The sequence below is a fragment of the Dendrobates tinctorius genome, unplaced genomic scaffold (genome assembly GCF_039654945.1).
Source record: "Dendrobates tinctorius isolate UK_male_01 unplaced genomic scaffold, ASM3965494v1 ptg000098l, whole genome shotgun sequence".
NCBI lineage: Eukaryota > Metazoa > Chordata > Amphibia > Anura > Dendrobatidae > Dendrobates > Dendrobates tinctorius.
Window position 1 is genome coordinate 6,209,470 of NW_027361766.1, and position 25,745 is coordinate 6,235,214.

The window sequence follows — 25,745 nt, forward strand, 5'->3', positions numbered from 1 at the left end:
AAGATTAACTTTTGAATGAGTTGAGTGAGTTATGGGAAATCTCAGTATTATTGTCATACAATAGCAAAAAAAGAAAACTGCCGTGCAAAAGCTTTACCTGGTAGAAGAAGCTGGCTCGGTGGTCTGCCTTTGTATCTTGGTGCGACGCATGATGTGCTCTTTCATTGACATCTGGACCTCTGCTGGTATGTCCGGGGAGGTGTGGCTGATTTTAACGGCTGCTTCCAGAAAGCCTAAGTTGCTTGCATCCTTCAGCTTGTCGGCCATGACTTCTTTTTCACTGGTTATACCACTGTAGGTGGAGACGTTGTGAGGTGCAGTCGGGTTAGATGACACAGCCTTGTTCCTCCAGGGCACCCACCACAGCTTCCAAAAAAGAAAGAGAAAAACTGCCACCAGGGCCAGCCCACACACAATAACTATCACTGCAAGGAGGCTGACGGACAGGTCTACAGGAGCAGGAAAGCAGGAAGTGACATTGACAAAGAAGAAGGGGAGGACATGAGACAACACCGGGGACAGTAGAGAGACAAAGGGAGGGAAAAAAAGAATGGTTGTGAGAAAAGCGTCAAGGTTTGAAAAAAAAACAAAAAGATGACAAAACTAAGTTATTAAGATTAATTAAGTGGATGTCTGCAAGCTCAAATCATGTGTGAGGAAATGGTAAAAGAAAATGCAAACTATTCATGAGCATGGTATGACTGTTCAATTATTGGAGTGTTTGTGTTTATATTTTCAAATTTATTACACTTGCAAAAACCGTGCAATTCTTCCTAGATTAACATTTCTCATAACAAATGCTAAATTATTTTCAATCAAGACTATTTCACTTTGTGTCCACAGCCCCTAAGCAGTTATATATGTCTCCATGACAACAAACTACAAACATATTCAGTGTAATATCATCCTACAGTACTCCCTCTTCTGTCTCTTCTCTTGTTTTGTAGCCTTTCTGCAAACATGAAAAGATGTGAGAAACTTAACATGCAAAGAATAAAATGGTAGAATGTGCTATATCAAGATTATTTTCTTTTTTTTTTGCAGTGAAATAATGGTGACAATGTTTCATGTACATGAGGACTGCCATGTTTCAACTATATGAGGTCTATATGGTTTGTGAGCTTGTTTCCTTGTGTGCTTGTTGTTAAAGGGTTATTTTTTAAAAGATTATTTGTGATCCTAAAGTATAGAGGATAACTTGCTGGTTGTTGGAGGACCGAAAATTTGCACCCTCTGTGATCACGAGATAAGTGCTCTGCAACACTAAGAAAGGGTCTCTACTAGAGTTGAGCGACTTTGGTCGGATCGGGTTTCGTGAAACCCGAATGAAACAAAATTTGTTTCGGATGAAACTGGTCCGACTAGGGCAAAAAAAGTTGGAGTTTTGTCTGAAACCCGACCCCAATGCAAATCAATGGGGATAAAAGTCGGCATTGAGTGGATGAATGTCATCCGCTCAATGCCAACTTTTATTCCCCATTGACTTGCATTGGGGTCGGGTTTCAGACGAAACTCCGACTTTTTTTGCCCTAGTCGGACCAGTTTCATCCGAAACAAATTTTGTTTAATTTGGGTTTCACAAAACCCGATCCGACCAAAGTCGCTCAACTCTAGTCTCTACAGCTTTCCATTGAATGTAGCGGAGGCAGGCTTGGACTGGCCGGCAGTAGAACAGTAGAATCCTCTGGTGGGCCCCTGGGGTGGCCACTACTCTCTTATATGAACAGTACTTGGCTCTATATACTTGAATCACTATGTAAAGACCAAGGCGGCATCTTATTCATCTAACAATCTACCAAGCTCATTATTTTATAAATTTGTCATGGAGGATGATGTCCCATTTGCATATAGTTGAAAAGTGGGGCCCTGGAGTTGGTTACTGGTGAGCACTTGGCACCCCAGTCCGCCAATGAGCAGAGGTATGCATGCTCGACTTCCACTTCATTGATTGTCTATGGGACTGCCAGAAATGTTGAGCTTTTTACTGTTATTTTCTTTCTGGCAGTTGCATTGACAATAAATGCAAAGGCTAAACATGTGCACCTCCATGTCAAAGCCCTGATCTGTGAATCACTGCATTCACAGCATTTGGATCCCAGTAATCAGCAACTGATCTCCTATTTTATGGCGAGGCGATAATTTGTTTTGTTAATAGCATTTTAAAGGAAACCTGTTACCTGATTCATGCTGCTGGCCAAACCATGAATGAGGAATCAGATGCTGGCTGAATGATTGCAGCCAGTTATATTTTTCTTTGAGTCACTTCAGAGTTCTAGAGAAAATATACTTTAAAGATTCCGCCGGGGACCATAGCCAGAGACTAGGTTTGATGAGCGCCACCCCTGGCCAGCTTCTATAAAAATCTTGCAAAAAAATATATTTATTTTGTTACATAGTTTGTCCCTTGAGAGATCATGCGCTATGCCGAGTTGACACTTGCAGGGTCCCATGAAATCATTAGCGCTGCCGATGCTTTTATTCACTACACGGCGCACATTAAACGTTATGTAGCAGATGAAAGAGAAGACAGAAGTGATAGTATATTACTTCATTCTTCTTCCCATGATTCACGGCTGTGTCTGACTGCTGGATACCTGACCTACTCCTGCTATATTGTCAGAGCAGGAGCATAATCCTGCACGGTAAATTTGCAAAGGTACGAGATTAACCCCTTAACCTCCAGAGTTATTTTCATTTTTGCATTTTTGTTTTTGCTCCCCTTCTTACCAGAGCCATAACTGGCCATGTGAGGGCTTGTTTTCTGCAGGGCAAGATGTACTTTTGAACAACACCATTAGCTTTAACATATCATGCACTGGAAAACTGGAAAAAAAATTCCAAATGCGGTGAAATTGCAAAAAAGTGCAATCCCACAATTGTTTTTTTTTTTACCATGTTAAATAAATGCAAAAACTGACCTGCCATTATGATTCTCCAGGTCATTATGAGTTCATAGACAGCAAATATGGCTACCTTCTTTTTTATCAAAGTGGTGAAAAAAAATTCCAAATTTTGCTGAAAAAAAATAATTTGCGTCACTTTGCAGCACCCGTAACGTCTCCATTTTTCGTGATCTCGAGTTGGGTGGGGGCTTATTTTTTGGCGTGCTGAGCTGACATATATTTCGCGATACCATTTTGGTGCAGATACTATCTTTTGATCACCCATTATTGCATTTTAATACAATGTTTGTGACCAAAAAAAGTAATTCTGATATTTTACTTTTTTCTCATTACGCTGTTTACAGATTGGATTAATTCTTTTTTATGTCGATAGATCTGGTGATTCTGAACATGGAGATACCAAATATGTGTATGTTTGATTTTTTTTTATTGCTTTATTTTGCATGGGGTGAAAGAGGGATGTTTTGAACTTTCATTTTTTTAATATTTTTAAAAACTGTTTTTTTTACTTTTGGCATGCTTCAATAGTCTCCATGGGATGATCAGATCACCTGCATGTAGCAGAATTGCTCACTTTCTATGAGCACCAGCCACCAGGCGGCACTCATAGCAATCCGGCAGTGACAACCATAGAGGTCTGCTGGAGACCTCTGGTTGTGATGCCAACCCATCGGTGACTTGCAATCATGTGGCGGGTCACTAATGGGCGGGATTTCCGGCGCGATTACGGGAAGCGCGATTTAAATGACGCTGTCAGAAATTGACAGTGTCTTTTAACGGGTTAACAGCCACGGGTGCATCACGATTCCACCTGCGGCTCTTCCAGGCACATGTCAGCAGTATAGATCAGCTGACATGTGCTGAAAAGGTGTGGGCTCAGTGCCAGAGCCGCACCAAACAGGGGGAGTCCAATATTGGTGTACATTTACACCCGATGTCAGAAAGGGGTTAAAGCAAAGGTCCCAGATACATAAATTTATGGCGCTTGGTCATTTTTAGATTAATGGGTGATAGATTTATTTCACTTGTTCCACCTGTATGATATGCCTAGTCAATGCTAAATCAGAGGGTGTGTCAACACTCAAATGCAATTCAATTTTTCATGCTGTTTTTACTAATACAGCACAATGAAGCCTAGTTGAACCACGTAGTATCATAGTAAGTTTCATCAACAGCCTACATTTCTATGAATAAACTCTAAACTATCCATAGGTGTATGGTAGCTATAATTAAATGTTGCAAACTGTTATCACCCATTGAATTAGAATAAATACACAAAACAATACATATTCATAATGGTAGGAATTTTTACAATTTCTATGTACTTGTCTAAGAATGCAAATGCTGGCTAAGATTTAATACTATGTATGCAAGCCAATGTTTTGTCTTCATAAGAAATGATGGGACCACTTCTGGAGATGATGTGTTGGCATTTGATCAGTGCTCTTAGGAAGGTTAACTGATTCAGTTCAGTAGCCCCTTAGGTGTGTGACACAATATGGTTATGATGAATTGATCTACCAATATGTCAAGCTTTGTAATACTCCTCTGTCAGTACATACAAGTTGAGTCATATACAGTGGGGAAAAAATTATTTAGTCAGCCACCAATTGTGCAAGTTCTCCCTCTTAGGCTACTTTCACACTTGCTTTTTTTTTGCAGCGCGTTTTTTGCGCAAAAAAAGCATGGAAAAAATGCATACAAATGCTGCGTTTTTTTCAAGCATTTTTATGCGCATGCTGTAAAAAAACGCAGCGTTTTTATGCGTTTGTATGCATTTGCGTTTTCTTCCACATTATTTGTCCTCACCCAAAAAAAGAACCAAATAACAATCTGGCAACACACACGACCAATGGGATGCCAGTGGCGGTGTGGTATGTTAATATATAGACCCTGTCTACAGTATTGTTCACATTTGCTTGATTGTTCTCGTGTCAACATGGATCTGCGCTGGAAGAGTTTTCACTTCAACTTGGATTTGGACATCGCGATGGCTCAGGCTTATGCAGTTGCTTGCCATGAACAAAGGAAGAGAGAGAGGCAGCGAAGACTGCAGTGCCGGCGTATGTGAATACATCCGATTGTTGAACTCCGGGAGAGCCGTGGGGCATACCACACCCTCTACAGTGAGCTACAGGCAAACGCGGAGAAATTTACAGATTATATCCGGATGTCCCAAGAAAGCTTCAAGGATTTGCTTGCTCGTGTCCAAGAATCCATCCGGAGACAGGACACACAGCTCCGTCGTGCGATTCCTCCTGAGGAACGGCTACTGGTGACATTATGGTACGTAATATTTAAAAACCAAGGGGTGGGGTCTGATGGGTTTTTTTTTTACATGTACTATTCAAAACCTTGGCTAATTATTTTTCGTGAATGTACTAATATTTTATTTTATAGTTATACAAAACCATATACAGAAATATTAATTTTACTTCTTTCTCTGTTTCGCAGATTCCTGGCGACTGGAGAAACCCTATCTTCACTACACTTCCAGTACCGTATTGGAATCTCTACCTTGTCTGGAATTGTTGCGGACACCTGCCGGGCTCTCTGGAATGTTCTTTGTCCAGAATTTATGCCCCTGCCCACCACTGAAAAGTGGATGGAAATTGCTGACAAATTCTGGACAGTCTGCAATTTCCCCAACTGTTTGGGAGCTGTTGATGGTAAACACATACGGATCATCAAACCCAAAAGAACTGGATCTGAGTACTATAATTACAAAAAGTACTTTTCAATAGTACTCATGGCCATTGCGGATGCCGGATGTATGTTTGTAGCAGTGGACATTGGAGCATTTGGCTGTGAAAATGACTCACAGGCTTTTAAAAACTCAGACATGGGCCAGAGGTTGTATGGCAACCAATTTAATTTCCCTATGCCACGGCCTCTTCCTCACACCGAAGCTCCGCCACAGCCCTTTGTAATGGCTGGGGATGAGGCTTTTCAAATGTGCGCAAACTTACTGAAACCCTACTCCAGCCGGGACTTGGACCACACCAAAAAAATATTTAATTACAGGCTGACCAGGGCCAGAAGAACTGTCGAGTGTGCTTTTGAGATTCTTGTCTCCATATGGCGAATTCTCGGCACAGCCATTAATCTTAAACTTGAAACAGTCGATGAGGTGGTGAAGGCATGTGTGGTTCTACATAATTTTGTGATGGCTAAAGAGCACTCAACCTTTGAACTCGATGATGCTGCTCCTAACCCATCGCCTGAATTCACTCAGCACCCCTTCAGATCATCCGTTGAAGTTGGCCAAATGAGGGACCAATTTGTGGCCTACTTTATCTCTGATGTAGGACGGGTGCACTGGCAAGATGAAATGGTGTAAGAATGTTTTCGTTTGTGTATGTTAATAAAAAACTGATTTGATACCAGTACCGAGTGCACTATGTTTTTTACACTCCAATAAGAAAAAAAACTTCCCATGTATACCTGTGAATTCATGATGTTCTCAAACCTGCGCAGGTAAATACACATATGATATGAGTTAAAATGCAGCATCGCTAGTTTGCGTTAAATATATTGGTACGTAAGCAAAGTTGCAGGTTAAATATGATATGTATATTAAACAGGCCATGATTGATAAATAGTTATGATTATGACATTTGAGTTACTTTGGTAGGATCGGGTTTCATGAAACCAAATTTGTTTCAAATGAAACTTGTCCAACTAGTGGAAAACAAGTAGGAGATTCGTTCAAAACCAAACCACAATGCAAAGAAACTCGACTTTTTTTTGCCCGAGTTTCACCAGTTTGTGTTTCAAGAAACCAGATCCTAGTCGGTAAAACGCTAGTTATTATACTAGGCCTTGGTATCTAACATATTAACATATGACGTGTATTTTACCCATCAGTGGATTCAACACACAAGAGTATGTTGTTAATTACAAGGTACATCAATAATCTCCCTTGCCTAGAATCACAATTAGTGAAATGAGGATGGTAAAAACAGCCAATTCTCCAAACACTTTTTATGACACCTTGCAAAGTTTAAGTCGCATTGTGTGTACGGCGCAGTGTGTGTGAGCGACGCCAAAAACATTAATCAAACTTTGTTATGGTGAACCAGAAATTTTAAATTTATTTTTAACCAGAAAAATTAAAAAAAACATTATTTTTTTCTGCGTTTGGGGGCAGATGGTTGCAAGTTGGGGCTGTGCAGGGAAGATGCAGAACTTACAGTTGAAGAAGGTGTTCTAGGGGAAGGGGCAACAAAACTTGTGGGGGAAGAGAGTCCAGTTATGGGAATTGAGCTAGAAACACTTGGAGGAGAGGAAAGAGGTTCAGGGACATTGGTCCTAAGTGCTTGTCTTCGTAAACTTGTCTGCCTGGACCTACTTGGGCCCAATGCCCGCCTTGATTGATGGCGCCTTGAACTTGGGGCAAATATTGAATGTGGGTCCCCTGTCTTCAGCTGTGGCTGCTGAAGCTGTGGCTGCTGCAGCTGTGGTGGCTGCTGCTGCTGTGGAGGTGGCTGCTGCTGCTGTGGCGGTGGCTGCTGCGGTGGCTGCTGCTGATGCTGTGGCTGCTGCTGATGCTCTGTGGTAGCGGTGGCAGTGCTCGTCCTTGCAGGAGGACTGGTGGCGGCAGTGATGGTCCAGGTTTGTGGAGTGGTGGTGGCAGGGCTACTACATGTTGTGGTAGCGGCAGGACTGTTCCACATTTGTGGAGTGGTGGCTGTGCTCCAAGTATGCATGGGGGTGGCGGTGGTGCTCCAGACAGGAGCAGCGCTTGCCATGGTGGTGTTGGTGAAGTGAGCAGCTGCACTCAGACTTGTGGTGGTGTAACGGTGGGTGTCCTGGCTTTGAATAGAAGTGTCCATGCAGTGGTATGCAGCACAAGTTGGTAGTGAGGTGAAGCGAGTCAATGGTGGCACAGGTGGAAATGACACCACTGACTGCTGCCCGTACCGATTATGCTGCATAGCCTGCAAGAAAGCATTGTTGCAGGCCTGCAGCACATTCAGCTGTTGCTCAGGACTAAGGTGTTCCGCCATGCCCTTTTCAATCTTACTAAAAAAAATGGTGTGCTGGTCTGTCGAGGTCGGCCTCCAGACGGTTAAGGTGCTGTTTGACAGAATGGAAGCGGTGTTCCATGTGGTTAAAACCACGTTCCATGAGTGAAAAACCGCTTTCCACTCTGCCGGACAGCGACTTGATGCTGGCATTAAAGGCCTCGCTCAAGTGCGTAAACTCGGGCAAGACATTTCTGTCCAAGGCCCTCTGCCGCTGGCAGGTAGTGCCCGCATAACCAGTGGCAGAGACCTGAGACAGGGGAATACCTGATGGACCAGCTTCCTGGTCACCAGCTGTCTGTGTGGCTGACCTGCAAGGTGCTTCCTGGCTGTCAGATGGCTGGGATGGGTCAGAGGAGGTCTGATGAAGGACCACTCCAGGGCCAGGTTGCAGGGTGCTGCTCCAGGTGCTGTGGAAGAAATGAAAATCATTACTATCATGCCTTTACAAGAAGCATCAGCTGTGGATTAGAAAAACACAGATTAATAAAAATAAAAAACAAAAAATTATAATACTTACGATCTGGTGGCAAGGACAGGTCTTAAGAACTGCAACACGTGATAGTATCGGTATCTTGTTCTTGTCCTTGACGCAGATCCACTGCGAACCTGGCCCTCAGCACGAACATCACTGTTGAAGCGGTCCATAATCGAGCGCCAACGTGTTCGGACTTTGTCCACTGTTGGATAAACAAACCAACAACATGTAACAATTGTGTTTGATGCACGACATATGCTATCACTAAATCCAAAGGTGCCATCAAGGACAATAGTCACTGCGGCACAATACAGCAATATAATACCCAAAGCAGTCACTGTAGAGCCAGATGACACTGTTGGGTTTCCTGCTAGAATATATCTAGCAGGAAACCCAACAGTGCCATCAAGGGCAATAGTCACTGCGACATAACAGAGCAGGGAAATACTTACTAAACGCCTTTTTGGAGGATGCAGTGGCGCTGTCCCAGCCATCCATCAACGCTGCGGCCACCTCATTCCATAGCCGCCGGGTCACCACATTGTCCTTGTACATCCGGTCACGGCTGTCCCACAACGGGGCACGCTCCTGGACCAGGCTGATAAGCTACTCATTATCCAGGTATACGTCTTCATCCCGTTGTGGAACCTAGACAAAACACATTCATTAGAATATTCAAATTTTGAGTGAATAAAAAGTTACAAAAAAAATCCAGAAAAGATGAAATATAGAAGATAAAAAATAAAGAACATTACAAATCATTTGATACTTACATTCCGTATCACCACTGGGACTTGGCTTGGCTGCTCCTCAGTAGTCACGTCCGCAGAAGATGACTATGTCTGAAAAAAAAAAACGTAAGAGATTTGGAGAAGCAGCAGATATACTTACCAAACGCATGAAAATATTCACCTCACGGTCTGCTTGCGCCAGTTCCTGCCGGGATGGGGAATATTCTGATTCCGAAGACATACTGCATGTAAAAATAATAAAACGCATTAGTACATGTACACTTTAAAAGGACAAGCATACATTATTAGATGTAATAATACTCACATTCTTGACGCTGAAGCTGGGATTGAAGATGGGTTCGCTTTTAGCTGAATTTCTGCTATCCAGTCTGTCACTATAGTTGTGGTACAGTGTTGGCAGACACCTCCTTTATATAGACATGTTTTTTGGGGGGGTTGGGAATTTTATAACTTGTCTAACCAGTGGACACCAAAAAAAACGCATGCACAAAGAAAGCATACATGCGCATACCAATGCGCACGTATGCGCATCCATAGGCCATAATGGTCATTTTTTGCGCAAAACGTGCGCATGTGTTTTTTTTAAGCGGTTGGGCAGACCAAAAAATGCAACATGTAGCATCTGGAAAATAAAAACGCACACCGAAAAAAGACGCAGAGCACGAAAAACGCATACGTGCGCATGGCAATGCGCACGTATGCGCACCCATGTTAAATATAGGGAAAAAACGCTTGCGCACGTATGCGTTTTTTTACAGCGCAAAAAAATGCAAATCTGAAACCAGCCTTAAAAAGATGAGAGAGGCCTGTAATTGACATTATAGGTAGACCACAACTATGAGAGACAAAATGAGAAAACAAATCCAGACAATCACCTTGTCTGATTTGGCAAGATTTATTTTGCAAATAATGGTGGAAAATAAGTATTTCATCACCTAAAAACATGCAAGATTTCTGGCTCTCACAGACCTGTAACTTCTCCTTTAAGAGACTCCTCTGTCCTCCACTCATTACCTGTAGTAATGGCACCTGTTTGAACTTGCTATCAGTGTAAAAGACACCTGTCGACAACCTCAGTCATACTCCAAACTCCACTATGGTGAAGACCAAAGAGCTGTCGATGGACACCAGAAACAAAATTGTAGCCCTGCACCAGGCTGGGAAGACTAAATCTGCAATAGGCAAGCAGCTTGGTGTGATGAAATCAATTGTGGAAGCAATAATATGAAAATGGAAGACATACAAGACCACTGATAATCTCCCTCGATCAGGGGCTCCAGGCAAGATCTCACCCCGTGGGGTCAAAATGATCACAAGAACGCTGAGCAAATATCCAAGAACCACACGGCGGGACCTTGTGAATGACCTGCATAGAGCTGGGCCCATCGTAACAAAGGCTACCTTCAGTAACACAGTACACCATCAGGGACTCAGATTTGGAGGAGATTAAATGCTGAGTTGCATCCAAAGAACACCATACCTATTGTGAAGTATGGGGGTGGCAACATCATGCTTTGGGGCTGTTTCTCTGCAAATGGACCAGGACGACTTATCCATGTACATGAAAGAATGAATGAGGCCATGTATTGTAAGATTTTGAGTGCAAACCCCCTTCCATCAGCAAGGGCATTGAAGATGAAACGTGGATGGGTTTTTCTGCATGATAATGATCCCAAGCACACTGCTAGGGCAATGAACGAGTGACTTCGTAAGAAGCATATGAAGGTCCTGGAGTGGCCTATCCAGTCTCCAGATCTGAACCCCATAGAAATCCTTTGGAAGGATTTGAAAGTCCGTGTTGCCCAGCAACATGCCCAAAACATCACTGCTCTAGAGGAGATCTACATGGAGGAATGGGTCAACATACCACCAACAATATGTTCAAACCTTGTGAAGACTTACAGAAAACGTATGACCTCTTTGATTAGAAAATAACAGAAATAAGTAAGATTTTGGCCTGATCTTTATCACCATAGTTCTTCCCTTCGTAGTCAATGTAACAGTCTATGAGATTTCTCTTTCATTTAATCTTCATTAATTTTAACTGTCATAAACGATAAATACCCTGTTATATTGTCCATACCGGAACTTGTGACAGCAGTTTGGTTGCCCTAGGGAAGCTTATTGCTGTACTCCCCATATACTGTATATAGACATACTGTATATACATCATAAATTACATTTGCCATCAATAATGGTTTCTGCACAAGTATGAAATATAATCTCAGCGAATATTCAAAGAGTTGCAAAGAATACCACAATATCTATTATGTGATCAAGTAATCCAATTACAACACCACAAAGTAAGCTTCGTGAGCAAGATTTCTATTCATGGTGAACAATATTTTAATGTATTTCTCCCTTGACCTGCATAAGGTCATGATTTTTCTTTATGGTCTGTTATCTATTTCTATGTTAATAACATTTTATGGAGCATAATGTCTATTATATTCTTTAATAACTGAACTAGTATTGCCAAAGTATATTAGCAAATTATAAAAGAACTGCTTAAATCTTTGAGTTAAGCATTATTCATTTATGTGCAACATCACCATTTAGAGGAAAAGTTCATATTAGCACATACATTATATTTTTGAAAACTACACATTCTAAAATATAATTAAAACAAAAGTTTATTCAATTCAGAATACCATATTTTTTGCAGCGACTTTCCTGTTTATGACAATACTTTCGAAACTGTGACACTTCAAATTTTTACCAAGGCATGCATAGAGTTCTATTATTGCAACAGCTGAAGAGTCTCAGGCTGGATATGACTAATATACACTCATGAGCTAAAGGGTAACAATGATTTCAACTTTTGATTTCAGGCTCCATATCTCACCATCCTCTCCAGATTTGAAAGTGAGACTTTATATAAATATCAGTTAGACAATCATCTTGGCTATCTCATGCATAAATTTGACTTGCAACAATTTTGCATATGACTAGTTATGCAGATTTTTGTCATGTCACTAGATTGTTACTGTTTTGCTCCTAAAATTGTACATTTTAACTATTATTATTTTGTTAATCCACCTTTGGATTTACAAAACTGCCTGATTCCTTCTGGGCATGCTCTCGATTAGATTCAAGCATGTCTTGGCCAAAATCTGATCTGACTTCTCTTCTACACGTTCCCAAGGTTGGTGCATACTGGTTGACTCATTTGAGCATATATATAGCTTTTTCTTCAACTCTACCCAGTATTTGATTGGGTTGAAGTCTGGAGACTGGGCGCGGCAATCCAGCTCCTCTACTTCATTGCTATTGAACCATTTCTTCATGAACATTGATGATGCTTCGGGTCGATGTCCTGCTGGAACACTATGTTGTCCTTTTCGTACACATGGTTCTTGAGTGTATGAAGTAGCTCATCTTGTACGATACTCACAAATAGCTCAGCATTGAGAACACCATCAACCCTGGTCAAGTGACCAATGACTTTGGCTGTGAAACAACCTCATATCATCAGGTGTTCTTCAACAAACTTGACTTCAATTTCTCAGTCTGTTAGCCCCTTGATCCCTTGTTTCTTCCAGACCCATTTGCACCTATTAGAGCCTAGTCTATGGATTTTCATCTCATTGCTCCAATTCACCCATTTCCATTCTTCTACTGTCTACTGTTGTGAGTTAATTTTCCCCTTCGTCACTGAGGTCTGGTGAACTCCCTATTCTGGTAAAGGAAGGTAATGAGCCTGATTATCAGGCACCTGAGCCTAATGATGATGACTGGCTGAGTGGAGTCACGGACTGGCTATAAGGCTGCCGACGCCCTTCTGCCCTGTGGGTGATTTCTCTGTGGACTTCTAGGAGACCAGTCTGATTCCTGCTCCTCTAAAGCTAAGTTTTCTGCTTTGCCTTTTAGCATTTGTGTTTTGTTTTTGTTTGCCTTGCTTTTCTGGTTTCTGCCATTCCCTGCTGGGGTGAGCTGAATCTCCTTTTGCCGCTTGCTCTGTCTTCATAATATTTCTGAGTACTGACATAGTCTTTTGAAGCCTAGCGTCTTCAGGGCCTTTTTCACTGTCAGTCTGTTGGCTCTTATTTTCATAGGGTTTTTCACAGATTGCAGACAGCAGCCTTCCTGTCCTTTCCTACCTAGTTAGCTTGGGCCCCGTCTTTGCTCAGTCTATCTTTCTGTCTGTGTTGTGTTCTTTCTTCTTGCTTCACTGTCTTTATATGTCGGGGGCTGCCTTTTGCTTTGGGGTCTGCTCTGGGGCAGTTTAGATTTCCCTTTCTGTCTTTAGGCTATTTAGTCATCCGGCTGTGATCGAGGGGTCTAGGGCATCGTAGGAACCCCCCACGGTTACTGCTAGTTGTGTTGATAGGTTCAGGGGTCTGCAATCCGATAGCTGCCAACCTCTCTGGTTTTCTGGACTTAGCTAGCATTTCTGTTTTTGCCTCCTACGGTGACTCAATCATAACAGTCTACTTTTTGCACTTTTTTCCAACCTCGAGCTGATGCTTATTATGATAATATTGAAGTCGAGGCATCTTCAAATTTTTTCCGGCCACATTCCAGACTTTTGTATATGGGCATTGTACGATATTTGCATTGGACATCTGTGATCTCACTATTATGAAGCATATAAGCTCCCTCATTTGCCAAGTTTGCTTACCCTGTGATGACTGACTTGTAGACTCCAATATTTTGCCTGTACGTCTACTTCTTTGCTTTTGAATGGATGGACTAACTTAGTTTTGCATTCTTCCAAGTGTCATGGTACTCACATGATGCTGTTTGGCAATTTTCTTGGCCGAGAGACTGCTATCAATGAGCTGAATGATGCTGTTTCTCTTTTCTTGGGAAATCTTCCTCCTGGCTGCTCCACAATTCGAACCAGTGACCTTTCGCTTGGAAATCACCCTAATAACACACTGAGCCATTAGGGAATGTGAGAACAGGTTATAATTTGTAGTATACAGGAAAAAAAGATTTTTCCATCACAAGGAGCAAAACAGTAACATTACAGTATCATATGTTAAACAGTTGAAAGTCAATGTTATGCATGAGATAATCAAGATGACTGTTTATAAAAATTATTGCAGTCTCACGTTTGAAGCAGTAGTGGAATGTGAGATATGAAGTCTGAAAGTCAAAAGTTCAAAATATTGTTACCAATTTGCTCGTCAGTGTAGCTGCTAATACAAATGTTCAACTCCCAATGCAAATCAAGTTTCTTTGAAAAATATACAAACATTCTACTGTTTGCAATAAATAACCAAACAAACAAGAATAATGTAAGTAACTCAAAATTAACAAGTGGTTTCTCCAAATTCAACACAATATGCTGCTTTTCTTGAGACTGCAATCTTAGAATTAGTCAACATCTTCATAAATAGTGTCTATAGTTCTTAGTGGAGTACCCTTTTACTGTTATGACCTGCTACATACAGTTTGTGATGCATGGCAAGACATCTGTATGAATTTTATCCCATTCTTTATGGGCAATAGCCTTTAGCTCACTAACATTCTTTTGTTTGCAGAATGCAGCCTCGATTCTGTAGGGCACTGGAGTCAACATGAAAAATTTGGTGAAAGGCCCTCTTTAATGTATGCCGCCCCATGATATATACTTCATGATCTTCAAGTAATGTGTAGAATGATTCTTTTTATTCATTACTATATTGTAATTATTGTCTCATGTTTTATATGGAGAAGAGCTGCTGATTAAAAGCTGCCTATTACTGGTTATTAAGCTTATATCTTATATCTAAGTTGCAATGGTTTCCTAGCAAAATCCTGCTAATCCCACTGGTTTTTCTGGTGTAACACATCTGTTGCTGTCCATTTGTATGAATTAGGTCATTGCTAGGGATATGTCTGCTATACACTATCCATTCTCATTTTTTTGCTGTTATAGGCTTGTATTTGCAGCCTTTGGTTTGTATTGACATGAGCACTGCAGAGTTGCATATTTTGCTGAGCTCCCTTCCGAGGATCATCATACTGAAGTTGGCAGATAATACTGAAGCTGCATTATATATGTTACTAGAGGTGTGCGCGATGCTATAGCATCGGGAGGGAAGTGTGTGTATGTGTCTGTGTGTCCCGCAGCTGCCTGCCCATCCACCTCCATGCAGTCACAGCCGGCAGGAAAGAGGCTGGTTTGCGGCCTATGCTGGAGATGTTAGTACATGTGTGTGTGTATATGTGAGTACGTGTGTGTGTGTGAGAGTACGTGTGTGTGTGTGTATGAGTACGTGTGTGTATGTGAGTGCGTGTGTGTTTATGTGAGTACGTGTGTGTATGTGAGTACATGTGTATGTGAGTACGTGTGAGAGTACGTGTGTGTATGTGAGTATGTGTGTGTGAGTACGTGTGTGTGTGTGTGTAACTGAGTACGTGTGTGTGTGTGAGTACGTGTGTGTATGTGAGTATGTGTGTGTGTGTGAGTACATGTGTGTGTGTGTGTGTGTAAGTGAGTACGTGTGTGTAAGTGAGTACGTGTGTGTGTGTGTGTGTGTGTGAGTACGTGTGTATGTGAGTACGTGTTTGTGTGTATGTGTGTGTATGTGAGTACGTGTGTGTGTGTATATGTGTGTATGTGAGTGTACGTACATGTGTGTGTACATGAGTGTGTTAGTACGTGTGTACATATGTGTGTGTACATGTGTGTGTGTGTGTACGTACGTGTGTGTGTACGTACATATGTGTGTGTTTGTACATGTGTGTGTGTACATGTACGTAGATGTGTGTGTGTGTGTGTACATGTGTGCATGTACATGGTGGGCAGGCAGCGGTGGGTCCGGCAGGGGACGGTGGGGGGTTCAGCGGCGGCAGGTCCAGCGGTGGGGGGAGGGTCTGGGTGGCAGCAAGCCGGCAGGAAAGACCGCGACTTGTAAGCCGTGGTCTTTCTTGCCAGCTGTGATGGAGGTGGGTAGGCAGGCAGTGGCGGGTCTGGCGGGGGTCCTGGCAGAGACGAGCCAGCAGGAAAGACCGCGGCTTGTGGCCTGTGCACAGGCCGCAAGCCGTGGTCTTTCCTGCCAGCTGTGACGGAGGTGGGTGGGCAGGCGGCGGCGGGTCCAGCAGCAGCGGCGGGTCCAGCTGCGGCAGCGGCGGGGGGGCCGGTGGTGTTGGGGGGTCCTAGCGGTGTCCCACTGGTGGTACTGTAGAAGGGCCTGGTACAAACAGAGGGTGCCATATTGAAATATCGATCACTTGGGTATTTCAATATGGCGGTCGGCGTACATCTGGTCGGCACGGTGAATTGTGGGATTCGTGGACATCCAGATGGAAGTGGATGATGGACAATTTAAGGCAATTATATAGATACTAGATTAAGGCCTGATGCTATCGCATCGGGAGGATAGTGACACACCTCTTGCCATGTTAACCCTCAACACACACACCTCCTCAACACACACTCCTCTCACCTTTCACCATCTCCACTCACTCTTTCACTCCACATACGACCCTTTCTCTCACTCCGTCTCTCATACTCACGCCGTCATCGCCGCTGCTCCACAATCCCCGACATCTTCTTCCGTCTGCGCCATCCTGGATCCCGACGTTGTCCACGCCGGCGACATGTTCTTGCGGCGACGCCATCTTGAGTATCGCGGGATTTCGCCGATCCAAGATGGCGTCACCGCAAGAACATGTCGCCGGCGTGGACAACGTCTGCATTCAGGATGGCGCCGGCGGAAGAAGATGCCGGGGATCGTGGAGCAGCGGTGATGACGGCGTGAGTATGAGAGACGGAGTGAGAGAAAGGTTCGTATGTGGAGTGAAAGAGTGAGTGGAGATGGTGAAAGGTGAGAGGAGTGTGTGTTGAGGAGGAGCGGTGTGTTAAGGGTTAACATGGCAAGAGGTGTGCTGTGACACATTCATTCCAGCACTGAGAGTGTCAAAGTTCGTCATAAATTTGTACTCCCAAACTCGGAGTACAAATTTATGACGAACTTTGACACTCTCAGTGCTGGAATGAATGTGTCGCATGGATTTATGTCTTTTTACATCAATTAAGGAATTTCCTTTTAAAACTAGACCCCAATCAGAAGTCCATAAAACATCCGGACTCCTTATCTATGAACTGGTCCAATGTTTATATGTTTTTCCCTCTCCCATATTGATAGTTCTGCTTCACGTCACTTGTCTTATCTATTGCATTTTTTCTAGGCTGTATTGTGCATAAATATGTGACTTCAGATTTTGTATTAGTCTAGCCTGATGAAGAGACCTGAGTAGTCTCGAAAGCTTGCAATGTGTTACCATCTTTTCAGTTAGCCATTAAAAGGTATCAACTACTGAGGACTCTCAATCCTGAATATTTTTCTATCCACTGGCTAACATGGTACAAAGATATACATCTTTCCTGTATGTAAACATGGACATTTTTCTTGTCATTTATATGTATTCAGGGGTAATAGAGAGGTGTTCCTTCATTGGTAACCTAAACAATTAACTGTAGTTAAAAGCAGCTCTGGCATTGTGATTGTGCATTATACAGTCAGCACATTGTTTTGCATTTCCATCCTGTTAGGCTATGTGCACACGTAGTGAAAGGTGCTGCGGATTTTTCTGCGGGGATTTTGAAAAACCCGCAGGTAAATCCGCAGGTCAAAAAACCTGCGGTATAGCCCTGGGGTTTCACACCTCTACAATGGAGAAGGTGTGAAACCGCTGTGGGTTCCGCACAAAGAAATGACATATGCTGCAGATCTGAACCTGCAGCAAATCCGCCTGGAAAAATCCGCAGCATGTGCACTGCGGTTTTCATTTTACCATTGAAAACAATGGTACTGTACAACACAGCTAAATCTGCTGCGGTTCCGCAGAGCCAAAAATCCTCACCGTGTGCACATAGCCTTATGCTTTATTTATCCTGTGGTGGAGCTATAAGGATATTAAAAAGTTTTTTAAAATGTAAAAAAATATAAAAGCTTGAATCACCCAATTTTTCCCCCTTTAAAAATAAATTAAAAAAACTATTTGGTAATGCCACATTTATGTATATTATGTTCGAGTATCAACGGCTGCATGAATTGCGGCTGTTAGACAGCCGAACACATGTGAGGATTGTGTAACAAACAGGAAATCCCCACGTGTTAAGGCTATCTAACAGCTGCAAATCATGCAGCTGCAAAGACTCGAACATAATACAGTCATATGTTAAAGTTTGGGCACCCCTACTAATGTTAACCTTTTTTCTTTATAACAATTTTGTTTTTTGCAACAGCTATTTCAGTTTCATATATCTAATAACTTATGGACTCAGTTATATTTCTGGATTCAAATGAGGTTTATTGTACTAACAGAAAATGTGCAATCTGCATTTTAGTAAAATTTGACCGGTGCAAAAGTATGGACACCTCAACATAAAAGTGACATTAATATTTCATAGATCCTCCTTTTGCAAAAATAACAGCCTCTAGTTGCTTTCTGTAGCTATTAATGAGTTCCTGGATCCTGGATGAAGGTATTTGTGACCATTCCTGTTTACAAAACAATTCCAGTTCAGTTAAGTTTGATGGTCGCCGAGCATGGACAGCCCGCTTCAAATCATTCCACAGATGTTCAATGATATTCAGGTCTGGGGACTGGGATGGCCATTCCAGAACATTGTTATTGTTCCTCTGCATGAATGCCTGAGTAGATTTGGGGTGGTGTTTTGGATCATTGTCTTGCTGAAATATCCATCCCCTGCGTAACTTCAACTTCATCACTGATTGTTGCACATTTTTGTCAAGAATCTGCTGATACTGAGTTGAATCCATGCGACCCTCAACTTTAACAAGATTCCCGGTGCTGGAATTGGCCACACAGCCCCAAAGCATGATGGAACCTCCACCAAATTTTACTGTGGGTAGCAAGTGTTTTTCTTGGAATGCTGTGTTTTTTAGCCTCCATGCATAATGCCTTTTTGTATGACCAAACAACTCAATCTTTGTTTCATCAGTCCACAGGACCTTCTTCCAAAATGTAACTGTCTTGTCCAAATGTGCTTTTGCATACCTCAGGCGACTCTGTTTGTGGCGTGCTTGCAGAAACGGCTTCTTTCGCATCACCCTCCCATACAGCTTCTCCTTGTGCAAAGTGCGCTGTATTATTGACCGATGCACAGTGACACCATCTGCAGCAAGATGATGCTGCAGGTCTTTGGAGGTGGTCTGTGGATTGTCTTTGACTGTTCTCACCATTCTTCTTCTCTGCCTTTCTGATATTTTTCTTGGCCTGCCACTTCTGGGCTTAACAAGAACTGTACCTGTGTTCTTCCATTTCCTTAGTATTTTCCTCACAGTGGAAACTGACAGGTCAAATCTCTGAGACAACTTTTTGTATCCTTCCCCTGAAAAGCTATGTTGAATAATCTTTGTTTTCAGATCATTTGAGAGTTGTTTTGAGGAGCCCATGATGCCACTCTTCATAGGAGAATCAAATAGGAGAACTACTTACAAGTGGCCACCTTAAATACCTTTTCTCATGATTTGATACACCTGGCTATGAAGTTCAAAGCTCAATGAGGTTACAAAACCAATTTAGTGCTTCAAGAAGTCAGTAAAAAGTAGTTAGGTATGTGTACAAATCAAGAAAATAAGGGTGCCCATACTTTTGCACTGGTCAAATTTTGTTTAAATGCAGATTGCACATTTTCTGTTAGTACAATAAACCTCATTTGAATCCAGAAATATAACTGAGTCCATCAGTTATTAGATATATGAAACTGAAATAGCTGTTGCAAAAACCAAAATTGTTATAAAGAAAAAAGGTTAACATTAATAGGGGTGCCCAAACTTTAACATATGACTGTATTTGACTACTCCCAGAAGTTCGGATAACACCCGAGCGTGCTCAGATAATGTTATTCGCGCATGTTTGCTCATCACTAATCCTCATACATATGACTGCTCAACTTGGGTCCTCAATGCAAATAGGGGAAATAGCCATTTCCAGAATATTTTGTTAGGAGCAGAAAACAAAAAGATCAGGTAATACAACTTCAACTATATTATCCTTACCTCCTCCCAATGTCATTCTGACAAAATCTGCACGTCCATACATCTTTAATCTAGTGTATATGGGAACCTTTCAATGTATATCTATGCCCAGCTTTCGTATACATTTTTTATTTTACAGATCGTTTTTTGAGATGATTTTACCTCTAAATTAACTTTGGCACCTACGCTTTACATGTGACCAAACATTTCCAAACAATATCCAATGGTTTCCTCATTTCATAATTTTTTGTGCTATTTACATGGGTCGCCCTTCCAGGGCCGTGGGGTACTTGGTACCGGGCCGGTGTCGGCGGGATGTGTCACAGCAGCGGTGATCCGGTCCATGGCCCTGGCCGCCCAATTAATAGGGGGAGTTTGAATGGTGGAATGTAGCTAATGGAATAGTTTGTGACGCCACCTGTGGTGTTCGGCAAGTGAGATGTTAAGCCGACGCAGCTTGCAGATCCTCTGGGGCTGGTGGAGTGTTGCAGCCAAGATGGTGAAGCTCCCCACAGGTGAAGTTATAGCCCCAGGGCAGTGTAGATGTGGAGTTAGAGGAGAGGCACAAGCGGTGTGGAAGCTGGTACCCAGATGTAGCGGTGCTGGGTGTGTTGACGCAAGAATCAATGGAGGACACCAGGGCTTGTAGTTTCAAAGCTTTACTCACAGTCTGTAGTACACACAGATGCCTGCCTCCGGACTGTGTCCTCCGGGTCAGAGGCTCAATCAACCTCCAGGTCAGATGGAATGCTCCCTTCCAACGCTCCGCCAACATGTACCTTTCTGAACGTCTCCTCTTATAGCGCCTTTAAGTGTTAAGATCTCCTAGTACTGAGTTACACTGGAGTTCCTCCTGACAGATGTTCCCAAGAACTCTACTTGTACGGCAGACAGCTGTAGCCTGCTTTGGGGACGCCTCACTCCTAAGTCCCGGCTCACTATCCAAGTTGCTGTTATGCCCCCAAGTCTTAGATGGGAGTAGTGCATTTACAGCCCACTTATCCACCGGTGTCTGCTGCAGGACCAATAGCATCCATATAACCTCGGGGACCAGGCCCCAGCCTTGCGCTTAGAACTTCTAGGCAGGGTTCTCTCCTAACCCATGTTCTCTGTTCCCTTTTACTCCTTCGTTCCGTACTAATCTCTCTCTCTTATGGAAGATCAGGTTTCAGTTCAATGTCTTTCTCCTTCTTTCCTTTCCCATGCCAGCAGACCCAGGTAACTGAGGTCTGCTGCAGCACCTCCTTCCTCCATCCCTCTCTCCGGGATCTTCTTTCCTCACTCCTCTCTGAGTGGCTTCCTCTCTCAAACTGACCTGTAATCCTAAACATTCCCGCTCTTTTATGTATTCTCAACTCCACCCGCCTCCCAGCACGTTTCGTGTTCCCAGCAGGGAGCCACCAAAGGTGCTCTGCTACACTCCAAGCAGGGAGCCGCAATGTGGCTTTGCTGAACTACTCTGTTGTGTGGGCTGCGAGTGTTGGAGCGTGGTCAGGAGCCTCCAACTTACCTGGATGGTGGGGCACCACACCTCAGGAGGAGGTGCAGTACCTCTGTGACGACTGAGCCTCAGGGGCGCCACACACATCTGTCAAAAGGAAAGCTAATATAAACAGTCTCAATAAATCCGTCCAAAAATTAGCCCTAAACTAATAGTCATTCTTCACACTCGCCCAAAACAATAAACAGTTATAATAAACTTTACAAACATATATACATTTTTATTCATATACTTATCAAGCTTTGGAATTTAGCCTTGAAAGCTTTCACCAGAAAGCTGGTATTAATTTTCAAAAAAGAACGCTTTGCCATTGAAAACTTGGAACGTTTCCTAATGCAACGGGACGAGCAGCGCTCTGATGGATCCGTTCATTTGTAATCGTGTTGATGCCACCGTGTACGTTCAATATTTGTAAGGTTGCAGGGTTTTTTTTTCTTGCTCTGCGTCAGCAAAACAAACATATCACTTACACTTTTTGAATTACCCGTACACCGGAATTGAAAAAGCAATAATCCATTCCAAAAAAAATGTTATTTTCTAGCTTCTTTTGTAGAGCTGATTTTATCATGGCAAGACTGCACAGGGAAAGGAATTTGCTGTTTAAAGTTGCATGCTATATCTTGCCCTCATATCATTTAATCCCTGAACATAGTAGAGGACATCTGTATTATTAAAAGGCAAATCTAGCTAGGTTAAGCAGAAATGCAATCAAAAGAAAAGGCTAGCTCAGTGCCTTCGAGGACGACTGCAGATCACATTATTAATCCCATCCTAATGTGACTTGCTTAGCTTCAAATTTGAAATACATTTTATTTCTGGTGACCTCCCTCCTGTTCATCCATATGTAACATGTCCTGTTTGGTTATTGCAGTATCAATCATCCTAAACCGATTATGATGATTATTGAGAAAACTTTGCTGACTGTCAGTTCTATCTATTCTGAGAGCATGTCCAATATACCGTACATATAATACACTGGATAAAAACCAGAGTAAGAATAGAGGTCAGGGGTAACCAGTTCTGCATATTCCCCACCTATACCAATAGTATAAAGCAGGTCGTTTTCTAGGTTAAACATTGATAGCCTATCCTCTTTATATGTCCATGATCAGAAAAACAAAATTAATGCAGCACTCCAGTGCAGCAAGTTTTGTCTTTCTTTTCTTCCACTGTATCAATCACACATTGATACCATATAGTAAGGACAGGCCAATAAAGGAGATTTTCAGACAACCAACTTTTAGTTTCTTAGCCAGGTGAAGAAAATAACTATAGAATCTTTAAGTTTTTTTCACACTGTCAGGATTTCCTAAAGATTCAAGCACAGAATTTTCTCCATTCATCACTGGTAAATGAATCATGTTATATATTATTTAAATTATTTAGAAAAGTAGTGTGCAGAAAAATAGTCATTTGTTATGAGAATTGAAATGTTTTGTTATATATGCCAAGTATAAAAACTGTTGAGTAACTCTCTTGAATGACAATGGAGCAAATATTCCTACGGAAATATTGGAACATACAGTACTGATCAAAAGTTTAGACACAGGTGCAATAGTTTTCTTTGGTCGAGTGTGCACCTTATAGATTGAGACTAGAGGCAGCAAAACCACAAAGCACATATGGAAACAATAAGTAAAGAAGCATGTGGCAAACAAACAATGACATGTTTTCAACCCTAGATTGTTTGCTCTGATGAGAGCTTTCCACATCCATAACAGTCTCTAAATCAATTCTTAGCTAGTGGAATAGCTTTACAACAATATTGAATGAATTCCTAGAGGTAAGGCTGGTTTCACATTTGCGTTTTTTTGCACTGCATTTTGGCACATGCGTTTTTTTCCTATACTTTACATGGGTGTGCATTGGCATGCGCTTGCACGCGTTTGTGTGCGCATGCGTTTTTTTTGTAGTGTGCGCTCGGGAGCACAAAATGCATCCTGTTGCATTTTTTGTGCATCCGACCTGTCTCAAAAAAACGCATGCGCACAAAAATCACCCAAAAACACATTAAAGTCTATGGGAGCGCTGACATGCGCATGGTCATGGCCTTTGAGAGATTTATAATGGACATGGTTTGCCAACTCCATCGCTAGTACTTTGCCACTTTATTTTGTATCCTGCCAATGTTTACATTATACAAGCGTATTTTTTGCTTGTGGTTACTCTGGGCTAGGGGTACTTTATATTGCAATTGCTTTTGACATGTTTCATGGCAGGTATTTTTGTGTACATGTTTTTGGTGCACAGGACTATACCATAGTCTCCCCTTCTCTATTGTTGTCCTGTTTGCGTCTTTGTACTACTTGCTATTATGCTATTTATATGGTGATTATTGGTGTTATTGCCTAATAAAATTTATACTCTTATATTTAAAAAAAATTTTGTTGAATCCATTACTCCCATTTTTTTGCCTTGTTCTATGATATATATGGAGTGGAAATTGCACTATCATGGCGGTTAATTTTACTAGGTTACCGCCCTTGTTCTTTTGTTTAAAAGTGTTGGGCTTTTCTTTATATCTCATTAGTATGCAGAAAGAATATAACATTTCTCAACAAGACCGTTAATATGAGGCATAAAGGTAGGACTATTTTAACATATTCCCTTTAATTTGAGGTTAGGGGAGTGTGGAGGCTATGTCATCTGATGCAGCACTCCATCCTTCTCCTACCTGGCCATAGCCCAAAGATGGTTTTGGATTATTATGGTTTCACTAAGTGCAAACCAGATGACTGGCATGTCATTGTAGAATGCATTGGTAGACATGCTGGGTAAATGTGCTTAAAATTTTTAAATTACTCACCAACATGTTCATCGGTAAAGTTCAACAATATCATCAAACCTTCCCTTCCATGATTCACTGTGGGCAATACACATGTAGAAGCCATCCACTCATGTTTTTGTGCCTCACAACAATTCTTGATCTTAGTTTCCTGAAGAATTCTTCATTAGAATCAAATTCTTCATGGCGTTTGATTAGTTTTCACAAATGCACTTGATGATACCTACAAGGTTTTAGCAATTTTCTAGAGAGGCAGACCATCATGTTTTAAAGTATTGATGGACTGCAGTCTTGCTTTACTTAGTTGACTGGTTCTTGCCATATTCTGGCAGAATAAAAAGGACTTTATATCAAAGGCATGGCAAATAGAGTCCAGATGATACCCTTATATTGTGCACACCCTCAAAAGGGGGATAGAATCCCAGTCCCTTCATATGACACAGCAGAGAGGAATGAGTTCTGGAGCAGATAGGATCATCAGTGAAAAGGCTATAAAGTGCTGTATAGAGGGTCAAGAGAGGTATTTGGAAGTCACATAGACATCCATGGAGATAGCAGTAGTGGAGACACAGAACAAACTGGAAAAAAGTGAATCTACTAGAAAGCATGTGCCAGGACTGTGACAAGTCTGTAGAAAAGTGAAAAATACTAAGATTATGGAAAAGTGAGTACGAAGCTAGAGAAAAATATATAAGTAGGGCTGTACAACTGAAAAGTCATGGTTTCAATTTGACTGAGAGCTTCAGTATAGAAGAGTACTATCACATTCACATGCCCAGCATAAGCAACTTTAGCCAGACTTGCCCTAGACTTGTCACAAACACCTTCACGTAGATTGTGGCTTATTGTCGCTGATAGGTGGTGTTCATTGTCAAGAGGCAGAATGTTACTGAGTGTCGCGAATGCGTCCAATGGCCGTGGTGCCAAACTGTGCAACAGACGGATGGAAAATTGCTATTGCAACTAATTAATTGATGACATGTATAAATTTAGACAAACCACATTGTTTATCTCCGGGTAAATTGTGAAATGTCATATGGACGTTTCTGTCTTGGCCTATGTTCTTTGCCTCTCCATAAGAACCTACAAGTTTTGGTGCCTCCTGTCAGTAAATCTGATTTACAGTTGACACAGATTGTGCAACTTATTTCTAGAGTCTTAAATGTGGCACACCCCTGCCATAAGCAATGCCTTTACACGAGTGCCAGATCACTGGACAAACTGCGCAATTCTTCCTATTTTTGCCTTTTACACTAAATACTAATAAAATAAATGTACTCCATTACTATAGATTATGAGTGAGCACTTCATGCAAGATGTACTTACCAGAAGCACCTGTTACAGAACCCCTTTATG

At 42.0% G+C, this 25,745-nt stretch overlaps 1 protein-coding gene across 1 annotated transcript in view; it reads right to left on the minus strand.

The window, feature by feature from the left end:
• The window catches only part of SYT6 (synaptotagmin 6), a 720,884-nt gene that overhangs the window by 403,110 nt on the left and 292,029 nt on the right, over window positions 1-25,745 (minus strand). The window contains exon 2 of the mRNA XM_073587078.1: window positions 98-449. Coding sequence (XP_073443179.1) covers window positions 98-449 — 352 coding nt within the window. The remainder of the gene's footprint in view (window positions 1-97; window positions 450-25,745) is intronic.